Source organism: Aricia agestis, chromosome 4 (genome assembly GCF_905147365.1).
Source record: "Aricia agestis chromosome 4, ilAriAges1.1, whole genome shotgun sequence".
NCBI lineage: Eukaryota > Metazoa > Arthropoda > Insecta > Lepidoptera > Lycaenidae > Aricia > Aricia agestis.
Genome location: NC_056409.1, coordinates 17,335,229 through 17,360,590, shown reverse-complemented (window position 1 = coordinate 17,360,590; position 25,362 = coordinate 17,335,229). Strand labels below are relative to the sequence as shown.

Genomic DNA, 25,362 nt, shown 5'->3' with positions numbered 1-25,362 from the left:
ATTCGTTCTTAATTTTTAGTTTTTATAGATAAAAGTACTAGATAATATACTTAGTAGGAACGTCAACATGATCCAGAGGGGGCAGCTGCCCCCCCCCCCCTCTGCCCCCCCCCCCCCCCCCTCGGTACGCCCATGTGGGAATATCCTGTACCTACTACTTATAGGTATCGCGTCTACATACTGTTGCTGCGTAGCTGTTGAAATTCTATAAGATTCCTATGCTTATGCCGCGCCCGCACATGCGTCTATCGTACGAAGCTTCGTGCTATGAGACGATATCATTGGACGATACACGCAGATCGTCCAATGGTATCGTTTTAAGTACGAAGCACTACGGAGGTGCGGCCCGGGCATTACACAAACACCTCAAGCAACAAAGCTTGAAGTATTCGATTTAAATATTTATTCTGTAGACTCAGCTGTTATGGGGCCATCAAATCAAGTTCGATATTATTTGGCCGGGTAGAAATTATTATAATTTAAAGATGATCGCATATCTGGCTGCATCACCGTGACTGTAGCGACACAAGTCTGCGTTTCCCCTAACCTAAATCGCAATCTGAAATTTAAAGATGTAATATACCCTCACGTAGAGGAGACAAGGCTTTACGTCTACCGAAATTCAAATATACTCAGAGCAAAACCGAAAGCCGCACTTACATAGAGATAAGTCTGTCAGCAAGTACTTCATGCTCGGACGTCTGGATATGCGAATAGCAACGCAGATTACGTGTTCTTCGTGATAATAATATGGGTACTTTTGTATAACGCAAAATGCAATTCTTATTTTTATTCGACTTTTAAAAAGAGGAGGCTCTTTGTGCGGCTGTATATTTTTACGTTTATTATTAGTAAGCGCAGAAGCCATTCATATCGCCATGATAAAAGCTGCCTAATTTCCATTTCTTATGGTCCCAATACAATATCAATCCCCATCAGGCATCAAATAAGTCTAGTAGTTACTAGTTTCATTCCAAATTCTGAATAGGTTATAAAAGATGTTTAAAAAACCAAAAACCTCCCTTTAGGCTTATCAAGAAATGGCATTAAAAGCCCACAAACCACCACTTAAACCTACGCAAACAACGCCACACCTAATATCATAACACAAACCCTTTGTCTCGTGGAATAAGGCAAACACATCTGGTATAAACAAATAATAGAAATGGTAATACAGGATTTGCTCGCGGGCGGGATGAAAGCGTTTTATAATGAGACCGGCTATAAACGCAGCCGCTTTTTATTCGGCCGACCTATCTCCTCGGCGTTTGTTAACATAACCGCCACAGTCCTCAACTATACGCATTGTTACTCAAATTGTATTTTCCCCTTTGAAATAAACCGGTTTGATTAAAATATTTTGTCAGCTTCTTTTCGTTTGTTTTGGTATGATGACTGTATACTTATTTACGAAGTTGGTAGGTTTCTTACACCGAATACGTTGGCGGCTGATTTTGTTAAAACCAATCCTGCTATGCAGAAGTTAATTGCTGAAGTGTGGGCGCAGGACACATGAGCACTCACTCGTGCTTAAGGCTGCGTTTTCACCAGAGATGTGTTGCGAACCAATAGAATCGTTTCATTGACGTGAGCTTGCCATGACATCGCTCAGCACGGCGATGCTATTGGATTTTAAAAACACATTCCTCGCAACACATTTCTGGTGGAAACGCAGCCTTATTCTTGTAAACCTGTCCGATACGCGGTGAGAAATAAGGGCGTTCACCACTAAAAAGTCACCAATGGTCGTATATGCTCGTTTTGAGGGCACATCTTTATTAACCATCTCCCATAGCTTTGAAATAGGTACTTGACGTTAACATATCAAGCGAAGTCCAGTTTCAATATCATCTAGAGGGTAAGGCCAAGTTAGCTTCGAAGAAGCTTGGTGTTCTGAACAGAGCGTGACAGTACTTCAGTCCGTACCAACGCCTACAACACTACAAGCGCAGGTTCGGCCTCATATGGAATATTGTTTTCGTCTCTGGTGAGGAGCGCCAATATACCAACTGCTCCCTCTGGATCGTATCCAACGAAGGGCCGCTCGAATTGTTGACTGCCATAGTGTTTCAAACAGCTTAGACCCCTTGGAATTACGCCGAGATGTAGCTTTACTCTGCATCATGTATCGGTTGTATCACGGGGAGTGCTCTGAGGAATTGTTCGGAATCATACCACCTGCAACTTTCGCCATCGTCCCACGCGAAAAATATACCATCCTCATCACCTTGATGAGTGGCAGTCTTCCACCGTTCGTTTCTCGCGTAACTTTCTGCCGCGCACTAAACGTAATACTCTGGAACGAACTGTCAGCAGCTGTTTTTCCGGACCTATACGACCTGCAAACTTTCAATGAGAGCGTATTCCCTCTTAAAAGGCCGGCAACGCACCTGCAGCTCTTCTGATGTAGCCAGTGTACATGGGCAACGGTAGTTGCTTACCATCAGGTGACTCGTTTGCTCGTTTGCCCCCTTATTGCATAAAAAAAGAAAGTACAATGCCTTAAAAATAGACCACAAGATTTTTTATTACCTACTGCGCATTTGCATCGTGACACGTTACGACATCATGTCATGTTTATGTGTGGGAGCCCTTAGGCAGAAACGTGAAGTTAATATACCTAGCGGTAACTTTATGGGCAGAAACGACTTTGACATGCCCATCCGACGCATCATCTTTCTTGTCCTCTTGTTACTTGTTTCGTCGCTGTGTTTCATAAAACCTCTTTCTTTTACTCGACTTCGGCAAAGCCAAAGGGAAGGGAATTTATGTATTTAGTTAAATAATTTAAACACACCTATTACATTGCTTGCTTATTGTGGAAGCAAATAATTATTGAGAAATAGCCTCAACACTTTACAATTATACTTCTTATGTTTATTAATTTACTTATCTTTATCTAAGTATACTTAAGTTTATAAACTTACATATTTAGTAGAAAATTATTGAATATATTCTTATACCTACTTATATTTAACACAGTAGAAATAAAAATTTGCTATACATAATAATTAAAAAGTAGAATTCAAATATTAAGTACTTAAAATACATAAAAGTAAATCACAGTCAAATTAGTTTCAAGAACAAGTACTAAACAACAAACTTAGTTATCATTGAACTCTCAAAACTGCTTCTCACAACACCCATAGTAACTGGCAAGAATTTTCACCAAATCAGATCAGAATCAACTTTTCTGTTTTTCCCCGTCTTAGTCAATCGTTGTGTATCTTCATAGGGTCTGTGAACTGGGCAGTAAGTATATAGAACATAGCAGGAGCCGGCACTAAGGTAAGATACCACAGTTCTTTGAAGCCAGTGAGTGAAATGATTCCATATGCATGCACCAGCCAATGACCAACTATGATGATTAAGTTCCGAATATTTGTGACTGAGGAAATTAGCAATGCTGGAGCCGACTGATCAATCTTCAGAGAGAAATGGGATGCTGAAGTCATCATAGACACAATGATAATCACATATGGGAATGCACAATCTGTAACAAAAAAAAAGTGTTAGTTATTACTTATTTTATTATGAACTAGATGACGCCCGCAACTCCGTTGCGCCAAAACTCGTTTATCGCGCAGGAACCGTAAATTTTTTCGGGACAAAAAGTGTCCTATGTCCTTTCCCGGGACTCAAAGTATCTCCATGCGAAATTTCAGCAAAATTGGTTCAGCAGTTTGGGCGTGAAGAGGTAACAGACAAACAGACAGACAGACAGACAGACGGACAGACAGACAGACACACTTTCGCATTTATAATATTTTTATATACAAGGTGTAACAAAAACAAGTGATAATACTTTAGGGTGTGTATGTGTTCCTTGTAGAGAGTTCACTGTGAAAGTAGCAGCGCTGAAAGACGAATTTTTTTTTTCACTTTTGTATGGGCAAGGGCCCGAGCGTCACGAGTTTCCCCATACAAAAGTGAAAAAAATTTTTGGTCTTTCAGCGCTGCTACTTTCACAGTGAACTCTCTATAAGGAACACATACACACCCTAAAGTATTATCATTTATTTTTGTTACACCCTGTATAATTGGAATCACGGAATCGGCTCCAACGATTTTCATGAAATTTAGTATACAGGGGGTTTCAGGGGTGATAAATCGATCTAGATAGGAATCATGTCATTGTCATCGAATACCGAGCGAAGCACGGTTAAATAGCTAGTCATATTTTATTGTACAAAAATATTCAATATACAGAATTGACTTTCCTACGATTTTATTAAGTAGGTATATATGTTACGCTCAAAGACCAAAAACGCTCAGTGAGCGAAAAAATGGCTCACAACGCGTTGTGGTAATAGTGAAACGGCCACGACGCGTTCTGGTAATCACAGAAATACCACAAAGCGAAATTCGTGTCGTGGCTGACGTGCTATTCGACCACAACGCGTTGTGGTAATCGATTAAAGCCATGACGCGTTCTGAGCATTTAAAAACAGCCACGACGCGAATTCGTGTTGTTTTTTTTTTTTATGAGATGGTTCCAATGAAACCAGGCCAGTTACGCAGAATATAGTGCCCACGTGTGTGCGCGTGTAAAAGTCGGCCCTGCACCATATACGTGGGAGAGCCATGCTTCGGCATGAATGGGCCGGCTCGACCGGAGAAATACCACGTTCTCACAAAAAACCGGCGTGAAACAGCGCTTGCGCTGTGTTTCGCCTAGTGAGTGAGTTTACCGGAGGCCCAATCCCCTACCCTACCCTATTCCCTTCCCTTCCCATTCCTACCCTTCCCTATTCCCTCTTAAAAGGCCGGCAACGCACCTGCAGCTCTTCTGATGCTGCGAGTGTCCATGGGCGACTGAAGTTGCTTTCCATCAGGTGACCCGTATGCTCGTTTGCCCCCTCATCTCATAAAAAAAAAAAAAAACAACACGAATTCGCGTCGTGGCTGTTTTTAAATGCTCAGAACGCGTCATGGCTTTAATCGATTACCACAACGCGTTGTGGTCGAATAGCACGTCAGCCACGACACGAATTTCGCTTTGTGGTATTTCTGTGATTACCAGAACGCGTCGTGGCCGTTTCACTATTACCACAACGCGTTGTGAGCCATTTTTTCGCTCACTGAGCGTTTTCGGTCTTTGAACGTAACATATATAGATGTTCCGCGCGAAATCGCGCTTCGCTTGCGTAATTTAGGAATTTCACGCAACCGTACATTTTGCAGCAAAAAATAGCCTATGTCCCTTCACGTGGTCTATTCTTCATGTTTGCCAAATAACATAAAAATTGTTCCAGTAGATCATAAGATAATAAGAAATTCCATATAATTTCCCCCGTTTTTTTCCACATTTTTATCTATTTCTTCGCTCTTATTAGTCATAGCGTGATAAAATATAGCCTATAGCCTTCCTCGATAAATGGGCTACCTAACACTGACAAAATTTTTTTTTAATCGGACCAGTAGTTCCTGAGATTAGCGCGTTCAAATAAGCCTTTTCATATAATTTCCCACGTTTTTTTTTTCACATTTTTCTCTACTTCTTAGTTTCTATTAGTCTTAGCGTGATAAAATATAGCTTATAGCCTACCCCGATGAATGGGCTATCTAACATTGAAAGAATTTTTCAAATCGGATAAGTAGTTCCTGAGATTAGCGCGTTCATATAAGCCCTCTCATATGATTTCTCCCGTTTTTTCCACATTTTCCTCTATTTCTTCGCTCCTATTAGTCTTAGCGTGATAAAATATAGCCTACAGCCTATCTCAATGAATGGGCTATCTAACAGTAAAAGAATTTTTCAAATCGGACCAGTAGTTCCTGAGATTAGCGCGTTCAAATAGGCCCTTTCATATAATTTCCCCCGTTTTTTTTCCACATTTTCCTCTATTTCTTCACTCGTATTAGTTTTAGCGTGATAAAAAATAGCTTATAACCTTCTTCGACTAATGGGCTATCTAACACTGAAATAATTTTTCAAATCGGACCAGTAGTTCCTGAGATTAGCGTGTTCAAATAAGCCCCTTCAAATAATTTCCCCCCCTTTTTTCCACATTTTCCTCTATTTCTTCGCTCCTATTATACTTAGCGTGATAAAATATAGCCTATAGCCTTCCTCGATAAATGGGCTATCCAACAGTAAAAGAATTTTTCAAATCGGACCAGTAGTTCCTGAGATTAGCGCGTTCAAACAAACAAACAAACTCTTCCCAATTATAATATTAGTATAGATAATATTTACTTTTTAAAATGTAACTTTCATATTTTTTACTGCACATTGTCTGTGATTTGGTGCACATAAAATCATATCTGGAGAGTACCATACTGCAGTATATAAATTTTCATTATTTTCTGATCCTTATTATTGTTATGCCTTTTCAAGCAAAACAATCAAATAACACAACTTACATATTAGTCCAGCTGCAATTGTGTGTAGTAATACCAATATAGGATAGAAATATAGAGCACAGTAAATTGCCTTCTTCCCAGGATGTGCTTTGTGCCAGATGAGAATCCAGGGTCTTAACAGAACAGTCATTAGCAAACTGAAGGCATAAATAAGCAGAACTATTGTGTACCTGAAAAAGCAATACAGATGATTTCCTTAAAACATAATTTTTCGTAGTACTTTCAGCCTATGAAGTGTTTATTAACGGTTTTTAACTAAATAAAGTTAAAAAACCAGCTTTTTTTATTATTGTCTGCAACTTATGCACATAGTAAAAAGAAACAGGTTTCTCTAGTGATTCATAGAATATGCCACATGCTCTATTTCATCAAACTTGTCTCCTATACTCTCAACTATATTTCCAAGCATATTCATTGTAAGGGGAATTATATTTATTTTTTGCAATTTTAACCCATCTATGCACAAGCGGCTCTTTCGCTTAAAACAGAAATGGACTTGGGCTGGACATCTCTCCCGATACAGTGATAACAGGTGGACTTACCTTGCAACCAAATGGCAGGGCCCTAAAGGTAAAAGAAATAAAGGAAGGCCAAAGAAAAGATGGACAGATGACATCACAAAAATAGCAGGGAAAAGCTGGATGCAAACTGCTAAAGACAGAGACAGGTGGAAAGAAATGGAGATGGCTTTTATCTAAAATGGGGCCATGTAGCAATGGAACAAACTATCAAGAAAAAAGATCATGAATAACAGTCTGCACTGCTAAGTGGAATTATAGCTATTTTTGACGACCTCTGTGGCTCAGTGGTGAGCGCATTGGTAGCTCAAGCTGGGGGTCGCGGGTTCGAATCCTGACGACGGAACAAAAAAGTTTTCAATGTTCCCGGGTCTGGATGTGTATTAAATATGTATGATGTAATAAAAATCTTAAATATATATGTATAGTATAAAAGTATTAAATATATTTCCGTTGTCTGGTACCTGTAACACAAGTCCTTTAGGTACTTAGCACGGGGCCAGACTGACGTGGTGTGAAGCGTCCATAGATATTATATTATTATATTATATTATTATTATAGCTATATAAATAAATTAAAAAATGTCCAAGTGGCACCCAGCTGTCGCATAATAATTAAAAAATCTATTGGCATGGGCGTACCGAGGGGGGGCAGGGGGGGCAGCTGCCCCCCCCCCCCCCCCCCTAGATCATGTTGACGTCCCTACTAAGTATATTATCTCGTACTTTTATCTATAAAAATTAAGAAAACAAATTTTTGCCATTTGTTTGCAATACAATATTTTTACAACTAAAAATTATTAATTTTTTATTCTTTATAAACACCTACCTTATGAAAAATCTGATTTGCCCCCCCCCCCCTGGCCTAGAACCTGGGTAATTTGCCCACCACCTGGCACCAGAACCTGGGTAATTTGCCCCCCCCCTGGCTCAGAACCTGGGTACGCCCATGTCTATTGGGTCTGCAATTCTCATGATCGAGGTATTAACATATAATAAATGTTTATTGTTTACTTTTTTTGAACAAACTTACAAAGGATAAACAGCTTCCTGTGTGCAGTGTAAAGTCTCCTTGTAATCCGGTTGTGGGTTGTGCAGCAGTGTATACCAGTCGGAGAGGGCTTTGGGAGTGCACACATACAGTGACAGTTTCCCTGTCGGGGGCAGGATCAGCAGTGCCCCCACTGTACCTATAGTTAACTCAATAAATGCACATATGTGTTGTGCTGCTATGCTTTTCCTGAAAATAGAGTTTTACTGTTACAATTATCATTCTTGTTAAGTTACTTTTTTAAATGATATTATTCTTGGTATTTTTACCAGATATTTTATGCAAAAGATAAAATCAGCTTGCTTTTAGTATTTAGGTAGTTGTAAGCAAATATGTGCAATTGTAGTACTTTTTATGCTATTTTGGTAGAACATAATAACCTCACCTTTTGCCAGCTGATACCATGTCAATGAAGAACCAATGTAGTATTAAAGGTAGTAGAACCATAAAACCTAAATATTGCCAGTCATAGAGAGTCGGTTCATCTGTGCACTCCACGCAGTAACTAGAGGCATTGGTCCGGAATCCTCTCGGACAAGCACCGCAATCGCTCCAGGAGCCATCTTCGTTTTCTGTTCGCCCGCAATATAAGCCGGGGCATGTTGGGACTAAAGACATGTTTGTTTTTAAAGTTTTAAAATTAACTATACCTACTATTATTCAATATTATTTAACATCCAACATTTTTATTTAAAAATTGGACTTGTTTGTTATGACATAACATAAGTGACATAACAGGCTGACAGCTGACTTTGAGTTTGACAGAAGAATGTTTAGTTGAAATTTTTTTTTTAAGTACTTGGCCGTGTTCGTCGGCGTATTTTTGGACAAACCTTTTATTGCGCATGTCCAAAAGATGTCATGGCAACGCCATAACAAGTTGCTGGTCAAGTCGTAAACAATGTCTTAATTGTTTATACATGATTAAAATAATAAAAGTTAAACATAAATACATAAGCCTAAATTGTCTAGCAGCCGCACAAATAATTTATTTCACACTATGATCACGGACGTAAAAAAAATACGGACGGATCGCCATTAAGAAATGAGTGAAGCACCCTTAATAAGCCCAGGCGATCATATGTACACATCTTGCACAAACACTAGCACTGTAATAAGCCGATCGTACCGCCATTACGCAATTAGACTGCATCGCGGTGACACATCTTTGTCATTCATAAATAAAAATAAATATGCCATCTTGTGTTGTAAAATGGTGCAAGAACAATACAACCTTACACAAAAAACATCAAGGAATAATATTTCATAGGTAAGATAACATATTTTTAAAGTATTTTGATAAAATAATGTAAATATTAATTCAACTTCAACAGGTCAGTAATGTCCATAACAAAGTGGGGAAATTTTCCCCAAACCGGGGAAAATTTTAAATTATTTTTAAATAATCAAATAATTAATTTTATTGTCTTTTATTAGTGTCATGTAAGTATTTAGCATACTATTGACCAGTAATTAGGCAGGAATACAATAATAGGGGTGTAGACAGTAAACGAAATCTAATACAAATTATTATTTTTTTGAGAGTTTGTATTATAGAATTACCGAAAATGGACATATTTTACTTAATAACTTTATAATATTTTTTATATTTAATAAGTGATTTTTTTTTATTGAAATAAGAGTGTATTTATTTTTAATACATATTTTTAGGTGTAACAAAATACTTATGTACTATCAGAGAAGTTGATTCCTATGCAAATCGGGGACATAAGTAGTTTGGTTGCGTTACGTCAAACCCAGCCGACAGATCACAATTAACATTGAATTGACATAAGTATTCGACCAAATAACGTTGGTCTGTCAGTTGCATAGGAATCAACTTCCTTGATGGTACATCTGTAAAATAAATATATTTCCTAAAAATAGTCCCCTATTAATTTCTTAATTTACAAAAGTGGATATAACTGTTGTTTGACGACCTCTGTGGCTCAGTGGGTGGGCTGTCGGTGTTTCAAGCTGGGGGTCGCGGGTTCGAATCCTGCCGACGGAACAAAAAGTTTTCAAAGTTCCTGGGTCATGGGTGTGTATTAAATATGTGTATCATATAATAAAAATCTTAAATATATGTATAGTATAACAGTATTAAATATATTTCCGTTGTCTGGTACCCGTAACACAAGTCCTTCAGGTACTTAGCACGGGGTCAGACTGACGTGGTGTGAAGCGTCCATAGATAAAATTGTTGTCTTAGATTTCCTTCAGTAGTAGGGGCGGGAAGGTGCTATTGGTGTAGTCACTCGAGCGTCATTGAGACCTAGTAGGAATGAAAATATTGAATGGACCTCTAGACCAGGAATAAATTTAACACCATGTTATGTGATTTGATTTGACGTTAGCGCATGGTAGAACTCTCGATAGCTCTAACAGGCCGTTAACTGATTTAACAAGCCATTATTTATTTAAAATTACTTGATTGTTTGATGAAACGGGTAATGGGACTTAAGTATCTTATATCTTTTCGTATACAGGTTTCTTATATAGGTTTCGGGGGCGATAAATCTGTCTAGCTAGGAATTATTTTTAGAAAATGTCATTTTATTCGTGTTTTATCGAATACCGAGCAAAGCTCGGTCAAATAGCTAGTAATAATTTTATTATTGTAAATGTTTGTACATAATCATTATTACTAATAATGTTATGTAAATAATATACTTCTCTGTACGTAACATGTGTTTTTTTTCTATCTATAGTGTCATAAAAATAATATTTTCATTATGACATCTTTAACAACCGCTTACATTTCTGAAGCAAAAAAAACATAAAAATATGTTTAAGTATAAAAAATACATTTAACTTGTCTGAGTTTACAAAATTTAAAAGTAGGGAAATTTATGATTTATATGGCAACCCTCATATCACGCACACGTCCTACACGGGCGGCCATAACTAGGCTTCACTCGTGATTAGAGAAGGTTACGTCCGTACTTTTTTTACGTCTGTGACTATGATAGTGTTTGTTTATTTTAATTTGGAAAATATGGATATGGATCACTTGGAAAAATTTAAAAATTTAATTGTTTTTTTTTTTATGAAATAAGAGGGCAAACGAGCAAACGGGTCACCTGATGGAAAGCAACTTCCGTCACCCATGGACACTCGTAGCATCAAAAGAGATGCAGGTGCGTTGCCGGCCTTTTAAAAGGGAATAGGGTAACAGGGGAGGGTAGGGATGGGAAGGAAGGGAATAGGGGAAGGTAGGGAAGGCAATAGGGTAGGGGATTGGGCCTCCGGTAAACTCACTCACTCGGTGAAACACAGCGCAAGCGCTATTTCACACAGGTTTTCTGTGAGAGCGTGGTATTTCTCCGGTCGAGTGGGCCCATTCGTGCCGAAGCATGGCTCTCCCACTGGTTTATTCATTGCAACGCCACCAACAAATTGCAATTGGGTTAAATGTCAAGTCGTAAACAGTTGTGGCGACTCTGTCGCAACTGTAGTTTAAGTTTTATAATGTATAGATTAATTATAGATAGCAACACTAGATAATTTGTTTAATGTTGGCCATCTGCAATTATTATGTTGGCAATACTGCCACGCTTGGCGTCACGTCTTGGCTTGGCGTGACACAACAATAATAATGATACACATAGACAGTCGTTACAGATTTTGAAAGTGATTAGTGAAACAAGTACGTTTACAACTTTTGTGGACTTTTGTGAATTGTAATGTACCAATTTAGAACTGTTGCACGGAATACTGAACACGTTTAATAAAATTAGTGGTGTGATTGTGTAAAGAAGACTTTTCTTTTGCCCTATCACCCCAAAGTGGTGACCGCCTTCGTTAGTCAAGCCTACTTTTCCGGCACTGGTGATACCTAACTCCTGGCTCAATTGCTACACGACGCTTCCATTCGGACTTCGGGAACAGGAACTACACCTGCCCGCTACACTCCGTGCCTCGGCGTTAGCTGTAAAACGTGCGGGCGAAGCCAATTTTCGCCGACGCAAACAGGACCATTTCACCGGAATTAGACTCAAGAATTAATTTCCTGCAAAGTTCTACGTATTCCCAGCTGAAACACATCAATCCAGTCATTCTCAGCAGAATTTGGAAAAAAATCTGTGAAGCATTCAGGAAGTTTCAGACTGGTCGCGCCATCTTTCGGTGTCTATTGAAACTTTCTCCTCGGCAATCGACGGCATCGGTACGTCTGTCATCCTATCTGACGTCTGTCATCCTATCTGACGTTTGTCATCATATCTGACGTCTGTCATCCTATCTGACGTCTGACATCTGTCAAAGACTCACAAACGTAAACAAACACTCGTGAAAAAGTGCAAAGTGTTTTTCGACTTTTGTTTTCACTTTTAATTATGTTTTTTTTTAGGAAATTACAGTGAGTATTCAGTTTTAAGTTACAACAACATTATTTCGGTAAGCTTTTTTGATATTTTACTTATTTAACGAATTATTATCGGAGTTGTTATAGCTCGAAACTAACTTTTGTTTTCTAACGTTATACTCATATTTTTCCTCATTATTTGCCGCATTTCGGTGAGGGTACGCTTTCTACCTTAATTTGTTGTGTGTTTTCGTGGTTTTTGCCTGATTTATATTATGTTTTGGTTTTCGGATATTTCACAAACATAAGTTTTGTTTTTACACTGTTTCGCTGTAAATATTACATTTTGTTTGCCTTACCTGCTAACTATATTAACAGGCAAGCTTGCCAGTGGTTTTGGATATTATTATTATTTTTTTAACATAATTTGGTAAATCTAATTGTAAAACTTAATTTTTTTTTTTTCAAAGGTGTTACTCTTTTTTGAAAAATTGTTTATTGGTGTAACTTATAGCTACTTATACTTACTTATTAACTATATTTTTGTATCAGCGTTGCCACACCAAATTTTTTAAAAACTAATTTTGGGTTTATTTGGTTTTGTTTTTCTGCACTGCATGTCTGTGATCTTTGGTTGTGGTTTCTAATAATTACTAACAATGGCTGAAACTCCTCAAGATATCATTCTTCGTTTGGAGGCCGAGAAGGCAGCTCTACAGCAACGGCTAGAACGCCAAAACAAACCGGAAATTTGCAAAGTCTCCGTAAAGCTCTCTCCATTTTGGCCGAACAAGCCTAAAGTTTGGTTTGCTCAAGTAGAGGCTCAATTTGAGCTCTCTGGAATCAAATCCGATACCACGATGTTCAATTACATCATTTCGCAGCTAGACCAGAAATTAGCTGGAGAGGTGGATGATATTATCACTGCTCCTCCAACCGACGGTACCAAGTACTTGAAACTGAAGGAGGAATTAATCCGACGTCTTTCAATGTCCGAAGAACAACGGGTACGCCAACTTGTCGGAGAGGAAGAACTAGGCGACAGAAAACCCTCTCAGTTTCTTCGGCACCTCCGCTCCCTCTCGAACAATGCCCTCACAGACGAGAGCATTCTGAGACAGTTGTGGATGAGACGCCTACCCCAGCAAGTACAGGCTATTTTAGTCTCACAGACTGACCTGACTCTAGAGAAACTGGCAGATCTGGCCGACAAGGTCATTGAGATTGCCGGGCCAAGCAAAGTTTTTTCTTGCTCTTCGCCGGCCTCATCATTTTCTTCTACTGTGTTCGACACACTTCTGGCAAGGGTTGACGAGCTAAGTAAGCAGGTTGCTTCCTTAACTCACCAGAGGCCTGGACGTTCACGCAGCCGCAACGCATCTGCTGGTCGTCGCTCTCGCACTTCGACACCTGGTGCTCCCGTAAAAATGTGTTGGTACCATAAAAAATTCAACACCAAGGCAGCCAAATGCATCCAACCTTGCAGCTGGTCAGCGCCGCAGGAAAATGGCAGCAACAGTCAGTAGAGGCGGCCACTGATTGTTACCAACCCAGCCGCCAGACTAGACTCTTTGTCACTGATCAGAAGTCTAAGCACCAGTACCTCATCGACACTGGCTCAGACCTCTGCTGTTTCCCTCGGCGGCTTCTTAAAGGTCGGTTTACTGATAATGAGTACAACCTCAGCGCTGCGAACGGTAGCTCAATCAAGACGTACGGAAGTATTTCCATGCATCTGAACTTGGGCCTTCGTCGCGACTTCCATTGGAATTTTGTCATCGCTGACGTTAGTACTCCTATCATTGGTTCTGACTTTCTTAGTTACTATAACCTTTTGCCAAATTGCCGACTCAAGCGTCTTGTCGACGGGAATTCTAAATTATTTGTGTCTGCTGTCACGGCTCAGGTTTCACAGGACAGTGTCAAGGCTGTAGCCTGCAACGACTCAGTTTTTACACAGGTGCTCGCTGAGTTTCCTGAGATCACACGTCCTCCTGGCTTACCCCGAGTTGTGAAGCACAACACCGTCCATTTCATCCAAACTACTGATGGTCCTCCTGTATCGTATCGTCCTCGCCGTTTGGCTCCACACAAACTTATTTCTGCCAAAAAGGAGTTTGAGGACATGATGAAATGCGGGATCGCAAGGCCATCTAAAAGTGACTGGGCCGCTCCTTTGCAGATGGTGCTCAAGAAGGATGGCTTGTGGCGACCTTGTGGCGACTACCGGGGCTTGAATGCCAGGACTGTCCCGGACAAGTATCCGGTTCGTCACATCAATGATTTTACGCACAATCTTTCTGGTGCCAAAATTTTCAGTACCCTCGACCTGGTGAAAGCCTATCATCAGATCCCCGTTTTCAAGGACGATATTCCGAAGACGGCCATCGTGACTCCGTTTGGCCTCTTCGAATTTCCTTACATGACCTTTGGTCTTCGTAATGCTGGTCAGACCTTTCAGAGATTTATCGATGAGGTCACACGGGGTCTCGATTTCTGTTTTCCATACATCGATGATATTTTGGTCTTTTCACCAGACGAGGATACTCACAAGAAGCACCTACGCACTCTGTTTGGACGCCTCCAAGAATATGGAGTGATTTTAAACCCGTCCAAGTGCGTCCTTGGCGCCAGCGAGGTAGTGTTCCTCGGCTATTCCATATGCGCCGATGGCACGCGCCCACCCCAGGACCGTATTCAGGCCCTGATAGATTTTAAGCCTCCTGAGGATGCCCAAGGAATGCGCAGGTTTCTTGGCATGCTCAATTACTACAGGCGTTTTATCCCTGACGCCGCAAAATTTCAGGCTCCGCTTATCGAGACTTTGGCCGCTACCAAGAGTAAGGGTTCCAAACCATATCCCTGGACGCCTGAACTGTTGAAGAATTTCGAGGACTGTAAGAAAAGCCTTTCAGACGCGACAATCCTTCACCATCCTGTTGCTGATGCACCCTTAGGTTTGTTTACCGATGCATCAAGCCTTCATGTCGGTGCTTGCCTCCAACAGTTGGTTAACGGAAATTGGGTCCCACTTGCTTTCTTTAGCAAGAAGTTGACCCCTAAACAGTGTGAGTGGCCGGCTTATTACCGCGAACTTTTGGCCGTGTACGAAAGTGTACAGCATTTTCGACACGTTGTGGAAGTCCAACACGTGACAATTTTCACTGACCACAAGCCATTGCTGTACGCTTTCGTACAACGTCGCGAGAAGCTTCCCCCACCACAACTTAACCAACTGTCTTTTATTAGTCAGTTTACGACGGACATTAAATATATACGAGGCGAGGACAATATTGTCGCTGACGCAATGTCTCGGGTAGAAGCCATTTCCTTAGAGCAAGAATATGAGGCTCTTGCCGCTTCCCAAGGAGCAGACGAGGAGTTGACCCAATTACTTGGCAATTCCAGTCTTAATTTGGTAAAATTACGCGTACCTGGCACAGGCTACTCCCTGTTTTGCGATCTTGCGACCGGCAAGCCTCGGCCGTATGTACCCCGTGACTTGCGTCGCACGATATTCAACAAACTACATAACCTGAGTCATCCTAGCATTAGGGGCTCAGCTCGTCTCGTAGCTGACCGTTACGTGTGGCCCTCCATAAACAAAGATTGTAGAGAGTGGGCCCGCACTTGCGAAGCTTGTCAGCGTTGTAAGATATCTAGACATGTTTCTGCTCCCTTAGGCACCTTCGACACTCCATCCGGTCGGTTCTCTCACATCCATATGGATATTATTGGACCGTTACCGATTTGCTCTGAGTATCGCTACTGCCTTACAGCAATCGATCGGGTTACTAGGTGGCCTGAAGTCTGGCCTATGCGTACCATCACAGCCGAAGAAGTTGTTGAGACTTTTACAAGGGAGTGGATACCTCGTTTCGGCATTCCGTCGATTATAACCACGGATCGCGGTACTCAGTTTGAGTCCGACCTGTTCTGTCGTCTCTTGCAGAATTTCGCTGCGAAACGCATTCGTACAACAGCCTTCCATCCGAGCGCCAACGGAATGATAGAGCGCGTCCACCGCCAATTAAAGGCATCCCTAATGTGCCATGGCAATTCCTGGATCAAGGCTCTTCCGCTCGTCTTACTTGGAATACGCTCGGCTTTCAAAGAAGACTTGAAGGCCACAGCTGCTGAAATGGTTTACGGTGAAACCCTTCGTCTTCCTGGAGAAATACTGGTTCCAGTGGCTGAATCGAACAAATTCGAGGACCCTGCCGACTTTGTGGTGAAACTCCGGAGCCACATGGCATCCATCCGACCCGTTCCAGCTTCACGACACTCGGTTCCATCTACGTTTATTTTTAAAGACTTGGCTACTTCTTCGCACGTATTTTTGCGAGACGATACTGTCCGTCGCCCCTTACAGCCCCCTTACAATGGTCCTTATCAAGTCCTTGAACGGGCCACTGACGGCAAAACTATCACCATTGATGTTAAGGGCAGGACCGTTGTTGTCAGCGTCGACAGACTCAAACCAGCCTATGTCGACAATTCTCCAACTTTAGATTCTTCACCACCGACTTCTCCGATATCTCAGCAACCATCTCCAAACACAGCAGTTTCTGTACCTACATCTTCCACAAATAAATTAGCACCATCTCCAAACACAGATCAGCCTAAACAGCCGTACACCACAAGGTCTGGCAGACGTGTACGTTTTAAAAAGTTCGACGATTATTATGCTTAGTTATTAATAGTAACCTTTCAATTTCGTCGGGTTACCTTTCTCCGTGGGGGGGTGGTGTGGCGACTCTGTCGCAACTGTAGTTTAAGTTTTATAATGTATAGATTAATTATAGATAGCAACACTAGATAATTTGTTTAATGTTGGCCATCTGCAATTATTATGTTGGCAATACTGCCACGCTTGGCGTCACGTCTTGGCTTGGCGTGACACAACAATAATAATGATACACATAGACAGTCGTTACAGATTTTGAAAGTGATTAGTGAAACAAGTACGTTTACAACTTTTGTGGACTTTTGTGAATTGTAATGTACCAATTTAGAACTGTTGCACGGAATACTGAACACGTTTAATAAAATTAGTGGTGTGATTGTGTAAAGAAGACTTTTCTTTTGCCCTATCACCCCAAACAGTTGTCGTTGCCATGGCATGACATGATTTGGACATGCGCAATAACTAGGTTTTGCAGCGAATGCGCTAAAAATTCCGCCGACGAACACGGCCCTTGTAAAGTATACTCTCTCAAGAAAGTGAAGAAATTAAAACGTGGCAATATCGTAGGAAGTAGTGTCATCCCTTTCAAATCAATCTAAGAAAAAAGGGATGACAATACGATGTTGCCACTTTTTAATTTCTTCACTTTCTTGACAGACTGTAGATGTATAAAAACATTTCCCCGTACAAATGTACAATGTACAATAATTGTAAATAATATTTTTTTCTCGGTTCATAGTATAAATACCTACCCTTCCGCTAGGTATAATAACTTTATGGTTCATAGGGGTCTAAGGATAAAACACTAACAGTTTCACAACTGTATCTTTTTATTCACACAAATAAGACTTTCATGTATCTTTCAGAAAAATATTACTTGCACTTGTAGGTAAGTAGTTTTGGCTTTAAAATTGTTTCATGAACAGAAAACGTATTAAAGTGCCTTGAATTTTCCGGAAGGATCATATTTGCTAAGTATCCGAAGGCGAATGCGTCGAATAATGTATCGCAACAAAAAGTAAGTTAACAATAAGGAGAAAATGATAGACACAGATATTACAAAAAGAACATCCGCGGATAAATAACGAAGAATCGAATAGTCAGCGGTTGGTGATTGCAGAATGCGCGCTCCTCCGTTACGTAAAACATACTCCGTCCACAGAATAGCATGCTCCGGGCCTGATATCACAGGATCAAAGATTTGATTCTTCAGCTTTATTAACGCCTTCTTGTAGCTATAAAAAAGGGCAAAGTATTTTAAGGCTATGTCTCCCAAGCAAAGACTTCTATCTAAACTAATTAATAGAATTCTTTGCTCCCAAGTCCTTTTAACTGCAAGGGTACAGGTGGCCAACTGAACAAATTATTATTTGCCTATACCTATAGCCCCTAAAGGTAAAGGCTAGAGTAAAATAGAGAAGCAATATTCTCCGATTCCAGCGACCAGTCTTTTTAAGCAAAAAATGGCACTTACTCCTCATTTTTGACAACAGCAGTTAAAACTTCTTTTGTTTTTTCCTTCTCTAGGTAGTACAAATCTAATATTTCTCCTGCACCATGCTTAATAACTTCTTCGATGAACACCTTTCTAGATTTTATTATTGGTAGACCGACAATAGGAGTTTCGTAAAATACTGTTTCCTCTAGCGATCTAGCTCCACCGTGTGTTATGAATAGCTTGACATTTGGATGTGCTAAAATCATTAAAATTAGGTATAACTATATTTCTATACTATAACCATAATAATTATCAGTACCGCTAAAGAGAAAGTTCAAATTAATGTAGGGTATACCTAAGTATGTACTCTAAAGTTGATCTTACCCAAAATTTCCTGTTGCGGAAACCAGGCACTTGTTACAACGTTTTCAGATGTTTTAATCATAGTTGAGTTAGCAATCTTCCATAGTACCAAATGAGGTAGTTCTTTGAAAGCATCAGCTAGGGTCTGCAAAATCTTCACAGAGAGATGTTCCGGTTCCTGGATAGCGCCCATGCTGAAGTATATTACGCCTTTGGTATTCGTATCTAGAAGTTGTTTTAAATCCTGCAAATATAAAAAATAGTTATTCAGTTTATCCAGAAGAACAGTTTTACGAATTTTACCAAGTGGAATCTTACCTCTGGCAATTGGAAGCCTGGTTTCACATGCAACCGATCAACATATGCTACGGCAGGGCTGCTGGGTCTTCTGCCAATCAGCAGTGGGTTGTTCGCCACAAACAGCATATCTATATTCTTTTCCAGTGTAAGCAGATCAGATTTGACCGCAAATAGCTTCTTAGCGGCTATTTCGCAGAGCGGAAGGTAGTTGTTATAATACTCGTTTCTCGTTTGCACATGACGGTTTAACTCAACGAGCTTTTGCCACTGACTAATGTTCCTGTGGTAAATACTGTTAACATCTGGATACAAAGTAGGATCCACTGGGACTCCCTTGGATTCGAACTGATTGATAGAGCCACTGCCAGTCGTGATCGCTATATGCGGTGCCTTATATTTGTCTGCTAATGCGTAGAGTATGGGATTCTCGGCATCGGTTACAACCAAGTCGAATTTAACGTGTGGGTTTGCAAGCAGCGCCGTCATGGCTTTCGATTTCAACTGTGCCACGACGAGTTTCACGTTTAGCTCGTTCATAGCCTTCATATGAGGGTAGTAGTCGTCTTTATCAGTGATTAGTTTCTTATACTCCTCCCAGTAAGGTGCAGACTCCTCTCCCACGTTCAATTCCACGATTCTTTCAACTTCTGGCAGCCCAAATTGTCCAGGGTACGGCGTCATCAACACGATATTATGTCCTCTCTGAGCCAGGAGCGAAATGTAACCTCTGAACACCGAGTGGTCCGCGAAAGACAGCGAAGGAAATAAAGCCAAAATCGATGCATTTTCGACTACGCTGCAAAAACTGACAAAAATTACAGCAAAAAGTTTAACTTTGTAATCCATTTCTACAGGAAGGAATACTAGCGTACACCTAGTTTGCTAAGAACTTCGAAAAAGAATGAACACGTAAGTGGAACATCGAGAAAGGCATAATATTTCAGAAAACACTTGTTTAAATATTGATTTGAGCAACGATTAATCGACCTTGTCTATTTCGGTGTTCGTAGCTACATAGGTATATTATGTAGGTGTTTATTATATTAAATACTCTTCACATAATTAAGTGTATTGTTTTATACAATGATATTCTATGTTACTAATGTATATCTGTTTCGTAACTCTCAGTTATTTCTGTGTGAGTAATTAACCCATCAATCCCCAAGCGGCAGCCGGTTGCCGCATAACAATTGAAAATCTATCTATTGTATCTGCGATACCCACGATGGAGGTGTTTTTGTTTTCGATCTAGAATCTAGATGAATCAAATGGAATGTTCCAGAGTTTGGTACGCCTAAGGAAATAAATTAATTTTAATCTAAATTTCATATTTCATTGATCAAAAATCCAGCATCAATCTATAAAAATAATTAATTTTTATTTCTGATGGTAACTTTGGATAAAATAGATATGGCAACCCAAATCATTGTTTCTATAGCAACGAAAGAGTCAACAAAATATTAGAAATTCAAACGTACGACGTTCCGCACTTGTTTTTATCACAAAAATTGTAATACTTATTAATATGAACGATGTATCTAACTACTCAGTGGTTGGACGGATAGGCGAGGGCGCTCACGGTCTGGTGTTCAAAGCCAAGTATCTGCCGACGGGCCGGGAGGTGGCATTGAAGAAAATACTCATCAAGAACCTCGAAGACGGCATCCCGGTCAACGTGATGCGAGAGATTAAAGCCTTGCAGCTGTTGCGGTGTAAATATGTAGGTTAATCATCAATTCATATCTACCACCAGTTATACGCAAATATTGTACATTCTTATGATCTAAAGGACAACTAAAAGGCAAAAGTAAGCTGCCTTTCGAGCATATTAATGGTCATAACTTACCTGAACTTACCCGAGGATCCCAATAGTGACATGCCAATGGTAGCTTAATTCGAAATGTTGCCACCAATGCCTAACTCCCAAGCCTAGCAAGGGCTTACCTGAAAATTTGGCATACCAAAAGTAATTAAAATTATTGTGTACTTACCTAAATAGTTTCTTAAAGGGTAAACAAATTAGTAAAAGTATCTAACTTACTTCCAGGTGATAAAGCTATACGACATGTTCCCGCGCGGCATGAGCCTGGTGCTGGTGCTGGAGTACATGTGCTCGGGGCTGTGGGACATGCTTCATCATCATCAGGCCGAGCTCACCATGCCGAGAGTCAAGACCTACGCGCAGATGCTGCTGAAGGGGACGAGATATATGCACGCGCATTATGTTATGCACAGGGTATTGAACTGATCAGCTCTCGACAAATCGTGACGCAGCAGATTAAAATTGAACTTTATTCGCTACACAAGAAGACGCATAATTAATTGCAGGAAAGGTGCCACGCAGTGCAGCGAGGCAACTCAGAGCTCTTCGAATGCAGTGTATTATTTGTGTGGTGAATAAAGTTTTTTTTCCAATCGGTTACACTAATGTGCCGCACCAAATCTTATAGCGTTTTCGGTATCTGCACTGTCCCGGGGCAGGGTGGGCCGACAGGATACGGAAACATCCGAAGTTTAAATTAAGCTTTTAAATTTGCTGTGGGGCAATGCTGCAGATATAAATACAATTTTTGTGCTGCAGAAGCGAGCTGTGCGGGCAATCTACAAGTTGGCCCATAATACTTCACTTAGAGAAAAATTTAAGGAAACTGGAATCTTAACTGTTGCTTCTCAATATGTCCTATCAAATGTATTATATGTTAAAAAGAATATATATGGCGGCCATTTTTAAAAGAAGAAGAAGAAGAATATATATGAATTCACGAAAAAATGTGATACCCATGGGAGAAATACTCGTAATAAACATGGGCATACTAAGGTTCTGGGCCAGGGGGGGGGGCAAATTACCCAGGTTATGGGCCAGGGGGGGGGGGGGGGGGCAAATTACGCAGATTCTTTGGGCAAATCAGATTTTTTTATAAGCTACGTGTTTATAAAGAATAAACAATTAATAATTTTTAGTTGTATTGCAAACAAATGGCAAAAATTCGTTATTTTTATAGATGAAAGTACTAGATAATATACTTAGTAGGGACGTTAACATGATCCAGGGGGGGCAGCTGCCCCCTCGGTACGCCCATGGTAATAAACATAAGCTTGAAATTCCGGTGACTAGACTTACTAAAGTCAAAAATTCTTTTAAAGGTCAATGTATACGCCTTTATAATAAGATCCCAGAAATCGTTCAAAATCTCTCAATTAATAGATTTCAAAAAGTTGTTAAAGAACGTTTGTGTACCCAAGCGTACTATAAAGTTACTGATTTCATGAATGATAGTACACCATGGGAATAAGGTCGCCCCCTACAGTATCGTTGTATTTTATTTAGTCATAATGACACTGTTATTTTATAATATATTTTTTTGTAATTTTCCATCTTTTTAGAAAAAGATGGCCCTGTGCGAGTTTCTTACGCCGGTTCTTCTCGCCGGGTTAGTTCCTGAACCGGTAGTAGGCATCTGTGTAGCCCCGACGTTCAGAGAATATTTGAAAAAATTTATTCTGAATAAAAAATTTTGAGTTTGAGTTTTTTTGAGTTTAAGAACATAAACTACGTATTGCGTAGTACTAGTGCAATAGGTAGTCGATGTTCTTAATTTAAATTTCGGCTGTTTCCGTAGGTATCCTGTCGGCCCACCCTGCCCCAGGGCAGTTCAGATGCCGAAAACGATATTAGTGTTTACTCACATTCTGTATCTGCATCCAGTATCTTTCTTGAAAAGATCTTAATATTGTGTTTTTTTTTTTTATTTATTTAATCATACTGAAAAGTATGGACTATTCAAAAATATACCTTTGGCTAAACATTCTTTTAAGGACCTGAAACCAGCCAATCTACTCATAAACTACAAAGGAATACTGAAAATCGCGGACTTGGGCCTTGCGCGTTTGTACTGGCCAGATGGAGGCAGACCTTATTCACATCAAGTAGCGACACGGTAAGCCACAAGAGATGAATGTTCTACATTTTCTTTATCTCACTAGAAAATAATCTTACTCATTTGTAAATAATTGTACCTACTAAACTAAAAAATTGTACCTACTAAATACAATTTCTAATGAGAAAAGTAGTTACTAAGTTACTATGTTAAGAAACATCAAAATCATTTCTTGGAATAAAAAGTAGCCTATGAATTATACGGTCTACTCTTGATTCCTGCGAAATTTCATCAAAATCGGTCCAGCCGTTCACGTACTATGATGAAGAAAAATAAAAATAAGAATATATTTTGTTATTATAATAAAAGGTGTACTTATGTTTCATTCAATAAAAAACAGCCAATAAAGTATTCCGTTTCAAATATGAAATTGTCGGGTACACAACGTTATTTTGCAGATGGTATCGCGCGCCGGAACTTTTGTACGGGGCGCGCTACTATAATGAAAAAGTAGATTTATGGGCCATTGGTTGTATTATCGTGGAAATTATCACGAAGCAGCCACTTTTCGCCGTAAGTATCCTTTTATCTCCAAATACGTTATACGTTTGACTTGTTAGGGATAATCGAAAACACAACAGCAATTAAGGAAAATCAGATAGTACTGGCTCAGTGGTTAGCCAAGTTGACGCGGGTTCTAATACCGCTAGATATGAACTAACGTCATCCTCATCAACTCCCAATCGACACTCACATTTGTCTGCGATTCCTACGATCTAGATATTACCTAGCGTCGTAGAACTTACATTTAAAGTATCTCTATTTTATAAGCATCAAATTAATCGGTTTAGCGGTTTTAGTAATAAACAAAAAAACAGTCACGTTTATAAAATTAGCATGAATTTCAGGGCGAATCAGACATAGAACAGCTGGCGATAGTGTTGCAACGGCTCGGGACACCAACGGAGGAAACTTGGCCCAACCATTCCGAGCTGCCGGACTACCACAAAATAACGTTCCCGGAGTCAACACCCATGCCGTGGACAAGCTTGCTGCCGGGTGTAGAGCCTGACGCTATACATCTGATTAAATCCTTTATATTATACGACGCACAAAAGAGGATATCAGCTAAAGAGGTATGTATACTGAATATTATTTGAAGTGCCAAGCAGCGCACATTCCTAAATCGTGCTATCGTAGTTTCTGAAACGCGACATAAGACTATCGTGGGTTTCGGACTGACCGAACATAGTCCCGCCCGATCGGAAAATCTTCCTTTTATGTTGCAATCATACTGTATAGACTATAGCAGGGGTTCCCTAACTGTGCGCCGCGGCGCCCTGGTGCGCCGTAGAAACGCAAGAGGGGCGCCGCCGTGAGTCGATCCTCCATCATTGTCCGAAACAACAAATATTATAAAATGAATTAGACAAAGCAGGCAGATGATTAAATATTTGTTTATTATTATTTACCTGCTTAACCTTACTAATTATTACAATCATTAAACGTGTTTATTTATGAATCTTTTTCTAATAGATATCTAGCTACTTTACCTAAGTAGGGCGCCGTCACAAAATATTGAGACGTGTAACTGCGCCGCAGGCTGAAAAAGATTGGGAACCCCTGGACTATAGTGTATATGTTACGCTCAAAGACCGAAATCGCTCAATGAGCGAAAAAATGGCTCACAACGCGTTGTGGTCACAGTGAAACGGCCACGACGCGTTCTAGCAATCACAAAAAGACCATAACGCCAAATTCGTGTCGTGGCTGATATGCTACTCGTTTTTCTTCTTGATTTGTTCTTCAGACTGATAATTCGTCCATAGGTATGGAAGATTATAATTAAATTACCACGCGTACTACAAAATATTTTTTCTTTATATATTAATTACAATGGACTCTATGTAGAGAATTTAATTATAATTCCTGCTTTTCAGAACATATTGCTTTGGGGCTTACCACCATATTCTCACAGTAGTTAACATAAAATTATCATAGTTATAACAGCAAATTATTCCATGTAGAGTATTAAAATAATCTAATATTCATTTTCAAGCCTTAGTAATATGACAAATGGCAATACTACTAATAATAATAATCAATAAAGATACAAAAGCTTTATAATAAAGCATTTTTTGTGTTTTTCCAGGCCCTATTACATCCATGGTTTCAACGTATACCGCTTCCGGCTCCAATGGAAGACATGCCGAGACCTACAGGAAATAAAATTAAATAGCAATTTAGTAGTATTTCTCGCTTCGAAAACCTAAATACTAACCTAACCTTTATTCTTTAGAATCATATAAAGAGGTGGACATACTATGGAACTGGTAGCCTAGTAAGTGCTCTAAGCGCTAAGAAAAATACATAATTTATTTTGACGAACGTATATTTCAAATATATGACTGCTGTCATAACATGGCCAACACAATGATGGGTTGATATAATAATA

The 25,362-nt window shown here is 39.8% G+C and overlaps 4 protein-coding genes across 4 annotated transcripts; 2 read left to right on the top strand and 2 right to left on the bottom strand.

Moving 5' to 3' along the window:
- Positions 1-3,025: 3,025 nt before the first annotated feature.
- Positions 3,026-8,612, bottom strand: LOC121726571 (JNK1/MAPK8-associated membrane protein). Its single transcript, XM_042113980.1, has 4 exons — positions 8,321-8,612; positions 7,918-8,124; positions 6,367-6,536; positions 3,026-3,493 (listed from the first exon to the last, which is right to left on the bottom strand). Exons 1-4 carry the CDS (start codon positions 8,551-8,553, stop codon positions 3,213-3,215), a joined length of 891 nt encoding a protein of 296 aa, XP_041969914.1. The 5' UTR covers positions 8,554-8,612; the 3' UTR covers positions 3,026-3,212.
- Positions 8,613-12,900: 4,288 nt separating this feature from the next.
- LOC121726128 lies at positions 12,901-13,767 on the top strand. Its single transcript, XM_042113362.1, has one exon. It carries the CDS (start codon positions 12,901-12,903, stop codon positions 13,765-13,767), a length of 867 nt encoding a protein of 288 aa, XP_041969296.1.
- A 3,994-nt stretch (positions 13,768-17,761) lies between these two features.
- Positions 17,762-20,052, bottom strand: LOC121726567 (UDP-glycosyltransferase UGT5-like). Its single transcript, XM_042113975.1, has 4 exons — positions 19,048-20,052; positions 18,751-18,973; positions 18,403-18,622; positions 17,762-18,163 (listed from the first exon to the last, which is right to left on the bottom strand). The coding sequence occupies exons 1-4, from the start codon at positions 19,873-19,875 to the stop codon at positions 17,863-17,865; spliced, it is 1,572 nt and encodes a 523-aa protein (XP_041969909.1). The 5' UTR covers positions 19,876-20,052; the 3' UTR covers positions 17,762-17,862.
- Positions 20,053-20,510: 458 nt separating this feature from the next.
- On the top strand, positions 20,511-25,146 carry LOC121726570 (cyclin-dependent kinase 20). The gene is made up of 6 exons (XM_042113979.1): positions 20,511-20,749; positions 21,077-21,265; positions 22,846-22,967; positions 23,366-23,480; positions 23,816-24,043; positions 25,060-25,146. Exons 1-6 carry the CDS (start codon positions 20,555-20,557, stop codon positions 25,144-25,146), a joined length of 936 nt encoding a protein of 311 aa, XP_041969913.1. The 5' UTR covers positions 20,511-20,554.
- The last annotated feature ends 216 nt before the right edge of the window (positions 25,147-25,362 follow it).